This window comes from Orbicella faveolata, unplaced genomic scaffold, assembly GCF_042242905.1.
Source record: "Orbicella faveolata isolate gen_17 unplaced genomic scaffold, um_ofav_v1 contig_15, whole genome shotgun sequence".
Taxonomy (NCBI): Eukaryota; Metazoa; Cnidaria; class Anthozoa; order Scleractinia; family Merulinidae; genus Orbicella; species Orbicella faveolata.
Genome location: NW_028301542.1, coordinates 728,879 through 745,137, shown reverse-complemented (window position 1 = coordinate 745,137; position 16,259 = coordinate 728,879). Strand labels below are relative to the sequence as shown.

At 38.4% G+C, this 16,259-nt stretch overlaps 1 protein-coding gene across 5 annotated transcripts; it reads right to left on the bottom strand.

Moving 5' to 3' along the window:
- Positions 1-695: 695 nt before the first annotated feature.
- Positions 696-15,428, bottom strand: LOC110069040 (homeobox protein OTX2-like). Of its 5 annotated transcripts, none has more exons than XM_020776484.2 (4): positions 15,167-15,428; positions 5,513-5,647; positions 3,268-3,419; positions 696-1,861 (listed from the first exon to the last, which is right to left on the bottom strand). In XM_020776484.2, exons 2-4 carry the CDS (start codon positions 5,616-5,618, stop codon positions 1,424-1,426), a joined length of 696 nt encoding a protein of 231 aa, XP_020632143.1. In that variant the 5' UTR covers positions 5,619-5,647; positions 15,167-15,428; the 3' UTR covers positions 696-1,423. The 5 variants fall into 5 exon arrangements, with proteins under 5 accessions (XP_020632143.1, XP_020632145.1, XP_020632140.1 ...); XM_020776486.2 differs by lacking the exon at positions 15,167-15,428 and adding an exon at positions 14,221-14,418; XM_020776481.2 differs by lacking the exon at positions 15,167-15,428 and adding an exon at positions 11,016-11,355.
- Between the last annotated feature and the right edge of the window lie 831 nt (positions 15,429-16,259).

Genomic DNA, 16,259 nt, shown 5'->3' with positions numbered 1-16,259 from the left:
AAATGGAATGAAAAATTATCATGATTAAAGGAATGTCAATCTTTATTTAAGAAATAGAAAACATGTGCCGCGCTGTTTCTATCGAGTTTTAGTATAAATCAACTAGCGTTCTACCACGAAAGCCGTTCTCTGATTGGCTACGCTACTCACTATCTATTATGCTGTAAATAGTGAATAGCGTTGCAGTGTACCCTTGTTAACAAAATGACGGCCGCTTCTTGGCGTTTTCGAAGTGTCCGTGAAGAGGGTTTAGATAAAGTTTTGAACTAGAGTTTTACACTAAAACAATTAGATTGTTCACTCTCGATTTCTATGCGTGATAGTTGACTCGGACTGCGCCCTCGTCAACTATCACGCGATAGAAATCTCGAGCTCATAATCTAATTGTTAAATAGAAACACGAGTGGAAGTTTGGGAGAACGAGAAATGCTGTGGGAACACGAGCCGACAGTTACTCCCAGACAGTTACGAGCTACTTCCAGACAGTTAATCATGGATTCCTAGAAATTGTCGAGAACATGTCTAAAAATTGAATCCTGTGATCCAGGAGAGTAGTCTATCGGCTTCTCTAAATCATGAAAATGACAGATTACATTGGCGTTTTTTTTTCTCAAGTAGAGCCTACAAGTCTCCCTTAAATCAGCTTTAGTCCCCTGTCTGACACCGTGGCCACTGACTCAAGTATGTGCACGTGGTAGGAAAAACACAACCCTTTATTTGTTTTCCAAGCCTCAAATAATATCAAATACCTATCCTCAATAAAACATATAGTCCAGTGATGGTCTAAGTTTGTTCTTTACATACGTTTTTGCTGTTAATTATGAAGTGAGCTATTTACAGTATGTGACGTCGATCGTGAAAAGGTAGAAAGTGTTTACACTGGACAAGCTAATGGCTTAAATTGTTCCTTCACTTATAGCTACGACTAGATATAACGCCAATCTCATACAGGAGTCAATGTCCCGAATAATACTGTCAATCCCGAAAGAGTCAGTTTAATTCACGATGAGAGAGTTCATATGATGAATTACCGTACTTGGAATCAGTCCTCTAAAGCTGTCTGCAACCACATGCAATACTAGCGCGAATTGTAGCGTAAACAAGAGCTTTTGTTCGATTAATATAAAAACCTGTTCGATAATTGATGAAAGTTACGGTTTTCGTCAAAAATATTTACCTCTATTTATATGTACTTCTTAACTGGTCAAAAGCGAAATGGAAAACCTGTCTGGTTTCTTTGACAAATTTTGGCAAAAGTGGAACCTGTTTTTCTAGCCGGTTAAAAATACATTAAAAGCGATGCTATTCTTTTTCAGTTTGTAACTATGTCATATATACAGTTAATACTTCGTAGACTTATCCTCAACTTTGTAAAAGATTTCTATAGTTACAGATGTATCGGTAAGTTCATCTGAACGTATCTTTAACACATCATAACGGATGAGTCGACTATTCTGTTCCTCGACAACTCGTTTGTTACCGGACCATTGTTTGCCATGTAAGAAAAATATTGTTCATGACTGGGGTGAAAGTGAGGCTGCGAAGACGTTGTGTTAAAGTTATTCGACGAAAATCCATTTATACCGTTATTGATAAACTTCTGGTAGTTGGCTTGTCTGTGGAAGTTTGCCATTTCTTGAATGTTGTGTTTATTTGGCGGCCAAGTGGTTCCATTCAAGCTGAAGTTGCTGAATTGTTGCGGAGGAACTTGGACAGTACTCTTAGCTGCAGGTTCTTGTGCCTGTTGTATGGCCGGTGCTGGCGATTTTCTCTTGGCTACTGCTGGCTTGGGCTTGCTTTGAGTGCCTTGTTGTTGCTTGTTCTGCTGTCGAAACTTCGCTCTTCTGTTTTTAAACCACACCTAGGCAATTAAAGGAGAAATCATGTTAATAAATCTTAGGTAAAGACTTGACTGCAAACGAGAACTGATAAACTATAAAGGCAAGCAAAACGTTTTGAATATGTTTCAAAAGTAAACTGAATAAAAGTCCAGTTCCAAAACACAAATTAATGTAAATCAGTCACAAAGAAAATAACTGCAAACTGAACAGGACAATTTCAATAAAATGTCAAAAATTTAACCTGGTGTCTAACAATCACAGTGCCTGGTTTATAATGAGTGGGGCCTCTGTGGATTTGAATTTAAAACTTCTCTTTCGCTTTTTCTCAAGCTTCAGCGTTTTATTTCGTTGCAAGTTCCTGAGCAAATTGATTACCGAGATAGAAGAACATTAGATAAGATGACAAATAGAAAGGAATATTTTTAGCAAAAGCGTTTTGATGGCAAGACATCGCGTGAGTATAGAGTGTGATTACTGTTACCCAACACTTGAAAGGGCACGAAATTCAAAAACAGACAATCAGAAAAAAATGAGACAGCTCACGCTAACAAATATTACGGTTTCAGCCTGTTTTCCTCCACTTTTTTAAGCCAAGTAGTAAATTATGGCCTTAATTTAATTATTCTCAACCAATTTGCTTAGTTCCGGGTGACTTTAAAAACTCAGGCCGAAGTTAAGCGCTGGAAGAGATTTCGTGCGCATTTTCAACACGTGTTCAAAGTTCGCCTTATCTGTCGCCGTCGCGGGCGTTCTGTTATAAGATAACAGTTCTTTGTAAACAAAGGAGTTAAATATAATAACACTGATAGCAGAGTAATTTGTGGGTAATTAAGTACCTATAATCCGCTATCACCTGAGTTACGCCCCCTTTTAAACGCAACAAAATCAAGACGATTTTGGACATATCTATCATCTTTATTAAACGATAATTGTTTCCGTGGGCCATGCAATGACAAGAATGCCCCAAGAATAGCTCGAAATATTTTGAAAGATAATTTCAATTGCTGGGCGGCGACGATCCCCGTTCGATTACAAAACACATCAGCGGCGAATTAAATTGTAAGTTCATCACTTCCTCTAAGTGAGCTTTGGGCAACGCCGATACTTTTTGGCAATCAGCATGTCAATAAAATATGGTTAATTCGCTCATTGATACTAGTATTTCTTCTGACATCTGCGTACAGGCAGATCGCTTTTTATAGAAGACATACCGAACATTTTAGGACTACACAAAAATGAACCAGATGAGGCACTCAGGTGATGAAACTGTGATAAATACAGCGCATATTTTCTGCATGGCATGTTGCCTGAGACCAGTGCCTCAGAAAATAAAGATTTGCGCGGGTCAGATCAACTGAGAATTATGCTCCATTAGAGTTGGAAGACGTTAAAATACTATTGACCTCAAAGAAGTAATCGCTCTCACCTGCACTCTGCTTTCTGGTAGATTGATTTTCATGGCAACCTCCTCTCTCATGAAGATGTCAGGATATTTTGTCTTGGTGAAGAGCTCGTCCAAAATTTCAAGCTGAGCTTTGGTGTATGTTGTTCGCTCTCGGCGCTGTTTTCTTGGAGGACCTTGGCAAATTAAGAAAGAATGGTATAACTATTAATGAAGAAATGCTTGCCTGAATTGAAATACGACATTTGTTAACCAGAGCACAAGGAGGTGAATTACATCAAAAATAAAGACTGGTGTAACTATTAATGAAGTAATGTTAGCCTGAATTGAAATACGACATTTATTTATTGACGAAAGCACAGGGATGTGAATTTGTTCGCATGTACATCTTTGTATCTTGCCCGGCTTGTCTCAAATTTCTAGTCAGTTGAAATCCTCTAAGGTACCATAGAGGAAACAGTTCAATTTTTAGCGATTAGCAGGTTCCTGCTATTTGTAGCCTCTATATAAATTTGATGGCTCAGTTTAGACCAGTTAAAGTCAACTGAGTTTTGCACTGAAAACTAAAGTGAATTCCTTTGTTTGGCTTCTGAGTTCAGAAGGTGGATTTTTATGAAGATAAACCCCAGAAAGACAGCAGCTCGACCTTTTGAGCTTTTCATCTATCTCGACTAAACTCAAAATCCTCGGCAATGGTTATCAAGCATTTAGTTTCTTTGTGATTTTACCAGGGGCATAATTACAAATCGGGATATTCCCATTCTGACGATTCATTAGGGGAGATTATTTACCCTTTATCCGGTCCTGATAACCGAGTGAAAGGGCTGACTTTATGTTTGTGGCCTTCTGTGAATACTGCTCTCTTTTCAAGTAAACCACGATGACATTAGGCAAACATTTCAAGCAAACTAACTGATAAAACCGATGGGAAAATGTTTACCTTCCAAAAATCTTGACGTTAGACACTGAGGGCAGCCCAAGCATGGTAAATAGCCGGACCAAGCGAACTCCATCGCATGTGAGCCCATTTAAGTCGAGCTTATTCTCAAAATTTCTTTCCACAATTCGTCCTCTTATACCGAGAAAAACACAAATTGAGTGCCGGGTTTGGATATGCGGCTCTATATATCGCTTTTTCAGCATTAATCTTCATATCAATTAAGAAACTAGTAAACCATCTCTTATAAGGAAATTGTCAAATAAGACGGATTATCCGGGGGTTTTGTGTCAGACTCACCCAGCTGTAAGGATTATAATGCGTGAAGGGAAAAATCGTCATACCAAAGAACCCTAAATTTTCAGTAAAATGCAAGACCTTCCCGAAACCCCTAAGTACAATTGAACCCCGCTTTTTCGAACTCTAAGGGGAAACGAAAAATAGTTCGAAATAGCGGGAGCTCGAAATAACCGATGGTAAATGACTGAAGGGCAAATCTAAGGGAAATGATTTTGAGTTCGAAATAACGAGGATTTCGAAATAACCGAGTTCGAATTGGCGGGGTGCAACTGTAATTAAATGAGTACAGCAGCGGTTAAAGAAATGTAACGGTTAGCTGGGAGAGACATTCTTTTTATCAACAGAGATTTATAGAAGTATAACAGCTACACCTAAGTGAAAATCCAAAGGCCAAGGACATGCTTATAGGAAGCTAAGTTGAACTCCTGACTGAATTAAGCACTGGGTACTGTACTTCTTCCCAAATCGGAACAGATTTGCTTGGCATTGCTTCAGATTATCTCTTGGTTTAACTGGGCGCTGTCAGATTAGAGTCGTGAACAGGAAACGAATCAAAAAATTATATTCTAAAGCATTTTACGATGACATTAATGAGGAAAATAATCCGCATGGTTGACGCATAACGAAAACGAAACACAGAATGGAAAGATTTGCAGGTTTTTGATTTTGCAGCTTTTCAGTTTGAATTTACAGTGTATCATCAATTTTGCACTGATTCCCTAGCAGATGGAAAGAAACTGGAAATGTCTCAAAATACTTAAAATAAGTAAACGTTAATTGAGCCATACATTTGAGTATAAAATATTGGAATTATTCAGTGATTAATCCCAAAGTTAAGACCGGACGAAGCAATGTTGTTAGAGGTTTTGTCCCAGTGACTTAGCATTTTAAACAAAGACTAAACAATCCTTACACAGGAAAAAGGTAAGAACGACTAACTCTAAAACCACTTAGCCATATAGGAAAGATTATCGAGATTCAGGCAGAACTAATGATGTCTGAGCACGCAAACACTTGTGTTTTACTTCTTACCATACATCGAGGCTTCAGCAGGATCGTAGAAATCCATGCCAGGTGGAGGTCCATAGTTGTACCCATTCATTGCACAAGGTGGCAGGCGTCCGAAAATACCATTCATTTCTGCTTGCTTGTCTTGTCCGGCAGTGTCTAACAAGTTAGCATGGGATACAGACTGTTAGCGTGAAACATTTGACCCAGACATCAGATTCGCATGTGACCTGCACGCAGGTTCGATGCTTCAGAACTGTCACCGTGATCAAGTGACAGCTTTGAAAGCTGACATTCCATTTCCCGTTCAATTTGGACATTTAAATAACGGCGTTATCTTTCGCTAAGAAGAGATAAATACGCTTAATCGGTCTGCTGAAGAGAGATAATTTCATAGAGATCACGCAAAACTGAACACGGTAAAGTTTCTGCCTTGTCTCTTGCGCGACACCTGATATAGCATGTGACTACCGCTGCACGTGGTAACGCACCTTTGACATAACAAAAGGTTCTAAATTCCACGCGGACATGCATAAGAAAACTAACAGCGGAAAGAACTGGCTTCCCTCTGTAAATAAATCACAATTTATTTGTTTGCTTAAAAAATAAATAAACTTATTTTACGCTTTTTGGTGTTTTCAGTGAAAAACCGTGAAATCGCCAGCTGTTAGATTGCGTTTCTACAGCTGTCTCGAATGGTCATAAGCGCCTCCCTAACTCTAGCTCTACGCCGTGGAAACAAGAAAACACAATTTCCTCAATCTTTGATAACACAAACACGAAAAGTATTGCCTCCCATAGATCTAGAGTTATGGTAAAACGGTTTTCAACCAATCGTTTGAGACGCAGTGAATTCTTTATGTAATAATTACGAATAAAAAATTATTTTGACAAAGAATTGAGCTTCACGTTCTTTCTGGAGTCGCCTTTTGGTAAAACGCCAAGCAGTTGTTGTAATCTGCTTGAGAGTCACTTTCAGGGTTTCCGACAGTTGCTGGTCATCAGATAATTGAGAGAAAACAATAGATGCCCTCAGGGAAGTTGGGACATAACCCGAGGAAAGAGCCATTGATTGCACAACCAATTTTTGATGTGTCGTAGTTGCTTCACGTTGGTTAAATCTTGAAACAGACGTTCACTAAATTTAAATCGCGGTCAGTGAAGTGTTAATCTGTTTCACTTGCAACAGACCTTTTATTTAACAATCTTATCAATATGAATGTGTTGTTGAAAATTCACCGGCAAATTTAGATGTGGGCGAAGAGCATATTTTTATTCTGACTGGTTATTTATAGCGCATTAACACCCCTTCCGGATAATTCTGACCAAATCTAGATTTATCGCGCAATGCCGACACTGAGATGACAATGACCACGTAGATGTTTTTTAAAATGCTTAGGAAATCGTAAAAGTACACGTTTTACTTGACAATTCTTGTCACTTTTCCTCACCTTTGTCCTAATTAATGTTTTGTAAAGGAATGCCCGGAAGGCGGTGACACTTTGATATTTTCATGATAACTGGGGCACTCTTCATTGCAAAGTATTGTTTAATGAAATGATCTGGCTACGATAAACTGGGTCAACATCATATGTGTGAACTTTACATTCTGAATACATCATGATCAAAAGTATATAAAAGCGGAAAGAGTTGTGAACAAACTAGTTTCTGATCTGTCAACAAATTTCACGAAATTGCTAACGTCAATTTATCTATTGGAAAGTGCTTCAGTAAGGCGGGGTGAACACTCCCTTAAGCTGAGCGTCAAAACAAATAGTAACAGAAATAAAACAACGAAATTCTCGAGTCTTCAAGGTTGGAGAGGTGCCAGTGTAGACACATACACGAACTAACTTGACGTCTACTTGTACGTCATAAAATATCCTGTTCTACATTGCACATCACGTACAGCGGTATGCGGAATGACGGTGCATTCCGCATTGCAAATATTCCTCCTTAATGTTTTTTTTTACATATTGAAAAAAAATCGTTACCAAAATAGTTTTGACATGGTCAGCAACTCAGAGATTATGAGAATTTGACTGAGGGTCATCTTAGTAGTAAATGTAGTTCACAAATGAATTTTCTTTACGTAATTGTCTGTTCATTTTCTTGAAGAAAAATGTCTTGACTGTAAGCTTTTCTGGTCTGCGAAACATTAACTCCCGTGAAAGTTTGGGAGCACTCGAAAAAGGCTGTGGCTCGTGTTCCCATGCTATTTCTTGTTTTCCCAAACGTCTACCTATGTTTCTGTCATGTTTATTATTTAGGATAATCTTAGTAGTAAAAGTAGATCACAAATGAATTGTCTCACGGTACCCATTATCATGGTCATTTTCCTGAAGGAAGTGTCTTGTTGGCTGTAAGCTGTGGTAAAAACACGTATCTATTCCTAATAAAACTGAAAAAAACACCCTAAAAGTTGGAGCTTGTTAAAATGGTTACTGTGATATAATTTTATACAAATTAAACGCAGAGCCAAATGACCTAGCAATGGCAAAGAAAATTGAAGAATTTACAATCATATTAGTGCCGGACTGATTTCCATCGTTTTTCTCGAGGTGTTTTTAAGAAGTAAAAGAAAACCATTCCTCCCTATTTCCATCGAGTCTTGGAAACATTAACGCTCATGAGGTTTGGGAGAACTCGAAAAAGTTTTGTAACACTCTCTTTCGGCTCGTGCTTTCGTTCTCGCAAACTTCTACTCGTGTCTCTATCATGTTTAATATTTGTTAAATAACATCACACACTCTTGGATATTATTTAAAGTGAAACACTTAAAGAACACTCCTAGTACACCAGAATAGGGCTGCCTCTCAACATGCTAATTGGCGTTTATGTAAGGATCAGTGTTCAAATTAAGCCTTAGCTTGACCTACCTAAAGCAATCCTTTGCCTTCTCAAACGGGCTCTTGAATCAGTCTCTGCCTGAAGCCTTAAAGACGAGACTTTGGTAGTTTTATATCTGCTCAGGTTATAGCTATGGCGTTTCTTTGTTTTCTTTGCCGATGGGTTTCAATAATGAGTATTCGTGCTTACAGGTAAACCGCGTGTTCAGCATTTAAGGTGTGAATCAAGGCTATATTTAGCACCCACTTCGAACTTACTGCACTACGTCAGAAAACTCAGGAAGTTTTAGCGCAACTCTACAACTGACGACATGACCATAAATTCCAGTCGAGGTTGCTGGAATTAATTCAAGTTGTTTTCACCATTAAAATGACCTTCATTCTTGCAAATTATTTTCCTTTGACAGTGCTTAGTCAAAAACGTTTTCCAGGCGTTTATCACATTTTTGAACCGAAATCACGCGGTATAGGAGTGCTTCTCATGACCCGTGCCGGCCGGTTGTAAACACAAAGCAAGTCGTATGTGACAGATTGCCAGGCAAAGTTTATTATCTTGATCTCAATGATTATAACCTCATTTATCGAAATCCTTATTACTTCCTTCTTCCAACTATAGGCGTTGGCTTATGAATTCTTCATTAAAATACTGCTCAATAGCTTTACTTGAATGGTCACACACCTGCGGTTTACTGTTAGAAGAAACGTCAGAACACTTAAATACCGACTCGCGGTTTGACTCAGAGTTTTAAACATAATCGAGGAAACACTCTTTGTCAACGGAAAGAAGCGACAAATGGATTAAAACGAAACCATCTGAGGACTGAGGGCCATTGCCAAGGTTAAGCGGCAGGGGTCTAGCTAAATGGTTTTAATTTCGCGAGCAAACCTGTCACAAGCAAATGGCTTGTCCCATGATTGTCAATGCAACCTTACAGTCACCCCAATTAAAATCTAGCTGTGAGTTTAGAACACTGCTATCGTTACTGTAAAGAAACACTCTCTGAGCAGCACTTCTTCCACGAACAGTTTTTATAAACTAGCCCATCGTTTTTAGTAGATGCTTGAGAACCACCAAACTAAAGAAAGATGTCCGGGGAGACCTCAATCATGAAAGATCAATTCTCTCGAGGTCCAAATGGATGACCTAAGAAATATCTTTACCTTAATTTAGTTTAATTTACCTTATCTTTACCTTAAGTTTTGTATAAATAAAGGTTGTATGTATACGTATGTATGTATGTATGTAATAAACATTGTATATTACTGTGTGGTCTTGATTAACACCCGCTGACAAAGAATAAGACGATATTTTAGCAATGAAAGGAAAGCTTCATCGGTTTGTAGAGGCTAATCCGCTCATACCTTACTTCATGCAACCACGAAAGCTTGTTTCTGGTCCACAACATTTCCTCTTTTAAGTATTCACTGGGTCAAAACATCAGAGAATCTCGGAGGTTTTCGTGATCTTTTTAACTCCATCGTGTACAATTAGTTTATAGCAATTTAAAGCGAATTCACGTAAAGTTCCTGGTAGAAGTAATATCATTATCATCAGCGTAGTTAAAATCTAGGTTTCAATCTTATTGCTAAGTATGGAAAACAGATCATTGTACAAGCTTAATATATTATAAAGCAATCGGTAAGCATCAATTTTACACTTGCTCGATTATACCTGTGTGCGAAAATCTGGATTGAAAAAGAAATTCTGCAGCAGAAATGCCCGGGGGGAGGGAGGACTCCTATATGGAGCGGACGGGGATGCTCGTCGGAAATTTTGAATTTAACCCCTAAAAGAGACCAATCTGGGCGTGGCCGAAGCTTATGCAGACCCCTAAAAGAGACCAGTTTATAAAACAGACAAATAAAAAGTACAGTGACTTTAAATGATGGCGAATTTGTTTATATGAATTGAGTAAATATAAAGAATCAAAATTCTTTCTGTTTTGTTATTTCTTCGCGTGCAACCCTTAACGAGACCTTGACGGCTAAAAATAATGACATTTTGCCCAGAACACCCTAAGCGAGACCAAAATCCGAAATTTACACCCCTAAGCGAGACGACGAGCGTCCCCGTGCATTCCATATAGGAGTCCCCCCCCCCCTCCCGGGCAGAAATGTCGTCGTTCAAAACACACCCTGCTGTAAACAAAGGACAAGCTCTGATTGGCTAACATGGTGTCAATCTGCCCATTGGCCGGTTGAATCCTCACGACAGCTCCTTAATTTGGTTTGATGTAAACAAAGGCTGATTTCACTTCAAATTGTTCTAAGATGGACCCATTATATAATTATTTATTTATTTCGAAAGTACAGAGTAAACAAAGAAATAAACAATGTTAAACGCAGTTGTGCTGCTAGATCAAGATCTAGTTTGGTCGCTACTGTGTATAATATTAATACGTTTAAACAAAGCTTAGCTAAGGTAAGTTTAAATCGAATTAATCTCAACAGCGAAGGGTTCCTTCACATGTACAACTACATGTATTTTACAATACGACGACAATCTGAGGTCCATATAGGCAAACAAGCTGAGACGAAAAACATATCCATAAACGTTGCAGATTGGGGATGGAACAACTGACGTTGTTTCTTCAATGAGCAATTTTTACAAATGAGCTGCCAAGATTCTGGACAATACAGACCGAAAAATAAGACGCTTTATTCTAAATTTACTTTACCTTTGTCGTTTATCTTTCCTGTTTCGTCTCTATGCGGCGTTTTACAAGTCTTCAAAGCGAAGTTTACTTTCCCATAGAACAATAACATAGCCTGTAGATTTTAGAATAGTTGGCATATTTCCCTTCCGTGCAGTAAGATTGACTTGGAGACACTTCAAGTGGCATGAAAGGAGGAAGAAAGTCTTAACATAGTTATCGTGTTGATGGTGAAAATATTGGAGTTATATAATGTCTTTGCTGTCCTACAGATCTCATCTTGTGAAGAGTATTTGACAAGTTCTTGTGCTTTTTGCCAAGGCCAGAAACACGAAATACGAAAAGAGTGGATAGAAAATCCGAAACTGGAATTACACGTCCCACTTAACTGAAATATCTTTATTTCATCGACAAATAAGACAATCTAGCATGCGTATGTGATGGCCTGGAATTTTGCTATTTTTTGTCGTATTTCAGGGCATGTAGTTTGCCTAATTGTGATCGATCAAAGTCCTTTCTAATATAATAAGACACTCACGGAGTCACGTCTATGTATTTATGGACGTGCACAGTCAAGTTTTGGGAAAACAGTTTGACAGAGATCTGTGTATAGTAAACCCATAGAATCAATTTGATCAATTTATTGAGAAACAAATTAAGCAGCAAAATACTCACTAGAATCGAATTTTGTCCACAAAAATCAACCACCTTGTAAGGCCTCGCAATTCCACGTGAAAGAATATTACTCAGTGCTAAACACTTTTTAGTTGCAGTCACACACCAGCAAGCTAGGGTTTCTCCACAAAATTAAAAGTTAGAGCCATGTTATAGAGCATTGATGTTGACACGGCAGTACCACATCAAAATGCTTAGTAGCTTTTAGCACTTCAATGGTTACATTCAAGAATTTCATACACAAAATAAAAAGCACACAACTAAAGGCTTGAGTCTATTAAGACCAGGGTTAATGCTGTCTAAGTAGTGTGCTGGGATCCGTGTGCTGTAGGGTCAAATTTGGCGATGCATGCAAGATTCACTTTATAGTACACGACGGTTTAAGTTAGCTATTTGGTAAAACATGTGGTTTTGCAAACCATGCTTGCTTTAGAGGAGAACACTTAAAGATCCTAAAAGAATCTCCTTAAGAAAAAAGAAAGAAAAAAAAAACCAGCCAAAGCATTCCTGAATGGCTACAAGGAGTTAACTATATGTACCTCACCATATATCTTTATAACTGTGGTTTACGAGGGTAAAAATTCTGGTGTCCAAATTGATTTAGCCAGTAGTTGTATAGATTGGAGAGAAGAGAAAATGACTGGGGGACAGTCTCCTTATTTTCTCTTGGTCTAAGATCCTGAGATTGCAGTTCTTTCAGTCAGATGTAAAGAAACGCAATTAGTTAAACTTTGATATTCACTCGACAGGAACTTACAATGTTATCCAAGGAAACAGACACTTCTCATAGCTCTTTTATTTAAATGAACGATTGTTTTTTTCTGCTTTATGAGCCAACGTTTTGGACCAAAAATACGACATGTGGTTCCATCCATTGTGTAACGTTTTGACTCAAAACCTGAACTTCGGACCAAAACACTTGTACCTTAGAATTCGCACCGTATGAAACGTATTTTATGAATCAAGAAGATTATCCTTTTACGTCAATAGTCCCATATGGACTTCATATGCTTTGTTTGTTCAGTAGCAACTAGTACATGTACGTTTTCTGTCCTTTGTTGTGGTCAACACCAAAACGTGTAAGCGACCACGAAGATAAAATCCATTTGCTTTTATTCTTTCAATGATTATTTCTTTCGTGACCCTTTCAAATTGTCAGTTCGAATGAATATCTGTCACGAAAATAAGCAGAAATTGAATCATGTTTTCATTTCATCAAGAAGAATGGAAATATTAACAACACGTTTAATTCCGAAGCGCTCAACGAAATGTGAGGGAACCCTTAGCTGAGACGTCAAATGAAAATGAAATTTCTCGTGTAAGCTGAATTTTGCAAAGGATGGAAATCTTCGAGGAATTTCTTCAATTGATTTCAACTTGTCCAATAGCTTTTACAACGCGTCGATTTAAGCAAATAAAGGAGCTGATTTTCCCATTTTCCCCCGTTCTTACCAATACACATGTTCATTATCAGAAAACGCTACTGAAAACGGTAAATATAACATGAGTCATATGTTTGACAACATTAACGAGCCGGTTTACTTTGGAAAAAAACGCGAAAATAAACTTTCGAGGAAAATTGTGGCAGTTTATTTAAACGCCGTTTTGACGCATCCTTGGCAAACATTTTCCCCATATAAACATATTTCAATGTCCATAGAAAAAACAAATCGAAGCGTTTTAGTTGACATTGCGTGTTTCGTGGTTATGTTTCTTATCCGCGTGTCAATAAAACACGTCCCCCACAGATGTGAACTTGGCGGGAAATGTCACGCGCGGAACGCCACTGATTGTGTAACATCCGTTTCTTGATGAATGAAATAGACAGTGACCTGTTTTTCTACCGGAGACAGCAATAAATCATCTCTATTGTTAATTTTCAAGCCACAGGAGGAAAGTTGGACGTTAATTTGAATTAATTCCGACCAAAAATCACAAACCTTTTTTCGCACACACGAAATACTGTTTATCACGGATTAGCATTATCCCATTATCAACGTATAAAACGACATTCCCCATCAACGTTTAAGTAATTGCAATTATATTTTCGCTGAAAGGTGTTTCTGTGTCACCATTGTTGTCTCGGCATTGGCACTTTGACAGACAAAGAGCTGGGATTTGTAGGCGAGTGGGAAACTACTGCGTTAGTTGTTGGTTGCTTTCGTATGCACGTAAAAGCACACTTTTCCTTTCTCCAAGAACAGGAAATTGTCAAATTGGTTTGACGCTGTGGGTTTGTCAAATATTGATTACAGCAACGCCCCCTCATTTACACTTAATTTCGCACAAAACGGTTGTATGCATTGGACTTTGCCAATCACTTAAACATTCGAGATGAGCAATTTTTTTTTTCATTTGCGACCTGCGTTGAAACACTAACTCTGCAACTGTTCACCGCACTGATTAATATACAAACTTTATCTCAATTTCTAGCTAGCGCTAACATATCATTTCTTCAAACAACTGATATGATAGCAAGCGATTTGTACTTTCCCGTCACTTCCCCGAGGATAACAAAACATTGTATCTGCACGCTTGGATTTAGATCACTAACCTTTTTCCTATGAGAGAATTGAGCCTAATCGTAAGTGTCTTGCAAATGAAGTGCACTACATGCTTTCAGTTAGAACGCGGGAGACAATATGAGCATGTTTTTCAGAGCAGAGTATTGAAAGATGAACAGTATGCTCGTTGTATTTGGCGTTATCAAATTGGATTTTGCTTTGACAGTTACCAGGACAATGTGTTAAAATTTTGGATTTCTCTTACAAAGTGTGGACTGGACATGTTTCCGCTAGCAGATGAAATCACAATTCGACCATGGTGTATAGTCGAAGAATTGAAGATTAGATACACTGTCCGCTTTGTGGTTAACACTGCAACTAGTACAGTTCATTAGCAGAACACAACACCCAGCTAGCAATCACTCGCCAAAAAATGTCCGGTCGCGTAGGCTCTGCTAGAGTATGTATCCGAATTGTTCATAGCGCGCAGTACATTGTTCATTTGCAAAGGCCTTTTAGAGCATTTAGGTTGTAAGACGCGCAAGAAATCGACACAGGCACGTGTGCCGCACGCGAAAGAAAAGCAAAGGATGTCAATTTTGTGCTGTACCCAGCGTTATTATATATTAAACACTTCTTATCGTTTGAGCTCCTTGTGCTTCCCATTGTAATATGTGGTAGAAATCCCGGGTAGAAATCAACTGCGGTGTAACAGAGGAGGAGGAGGAGTGGAGAAGGCGAGACGAGAATTTACGTTTATGCATATTTGCTTCACAACACGGTGTATGTTATGACTGCATGCATAGCTCGGTATTTCGCCACGGTTTAGTGACCTACACTGCAACAAAACACTGACGCCGACTTTCGTCGAAAGACCGGACGACATTGAAGTAAACGAACTTGTGTTCTCGAAGGCAAGAGGATATAGGACTCAAGATGTTATAAATTAAAGCACATTTACGATATATTAAGCCATTGTTCTATAGCCAGACTTACCTAAAGTTCCCAAGATTTCTTTAGCCTACTTCACTGAAATTGTGTTATAGGTATCACAACGCTGTAATTTCCTAAAATTAATTGATAAGGGCCAAAAACTCTTGCTTGGGGCTAATTTATCTCCTTTCTAATCCAGTGTCGTTGCTTCCAAATCTTTTCCGGGGCTGTCTGGCACTTTGGAGCTCTAACTGAAAGCTCTGCTACACATACGGGGTGTCTTGAGATAGAACAGGGTCTAAAGAATTTCTGCTCTGTGTCAAAATATAATGCCTCCAAATTTAGCTGGCGTGGCTCGGTGAAGACCCGTATGACCCCTGGTGGTTGAGGTATTGGCTTATTAGCGAAGGTGTTGTCTTTGTATCGTAATGGACACTAGTAAAATATCAAAGGCGCCAGAGTCTAGACATTTCTTTCTGTTTCCTTGCTCAAATTGCCATTTTTTCTAGAATTGTTTCTAGAATTTTAGAGTACAAAGATCTAGGATGTACGTGTTTCAACTCTAAAGCAATTACACTCCTCCAACCTTTGTTAAGGATTTTTAATTTCTTCCTTTGTCAGCTCTGGTTTTGCATGACTTGGACAATTTCGGCATTTGGCACTTTTGGCAGACAATAGAAAGGGCTGTCTAAAATTCATTTCCGTTGAATACATTAAATAAATAAAAAATGTTTTTTGTTTTTGTTTTTGAATTTCCTTGTCCACCTTTACATTTTTCGTTTGGGAAAAACCTTTATTCCCAGATCAGATTTATAATTAGCAGGGAATTAATTAGCTAGGGAGGGAAGGAATCTCTACCCCTACGTAATATTTTGACAACAGTTCACAAAACAACAAATTAACAGGCATTTTTCAATGCAGGGGATTAGCAGAAATTTATAATAGGCAGGATTTACTCAAGTGTAATTATCTGGACTCGGATAATTCTCTTTTTATAGGCTCACGGCAGTCTTAGAACACCTTTTCTTATCGGTCGGAGGGAAGAAGAATTGCTCAACAGACTTATTTAGGAATGCAATGTACGAGCTAGGAACTAACAGCGGTCTAAATGACAAATTGAGCCAGCGGAGTTTTGAAATTTCTCAGGCATGTAGGT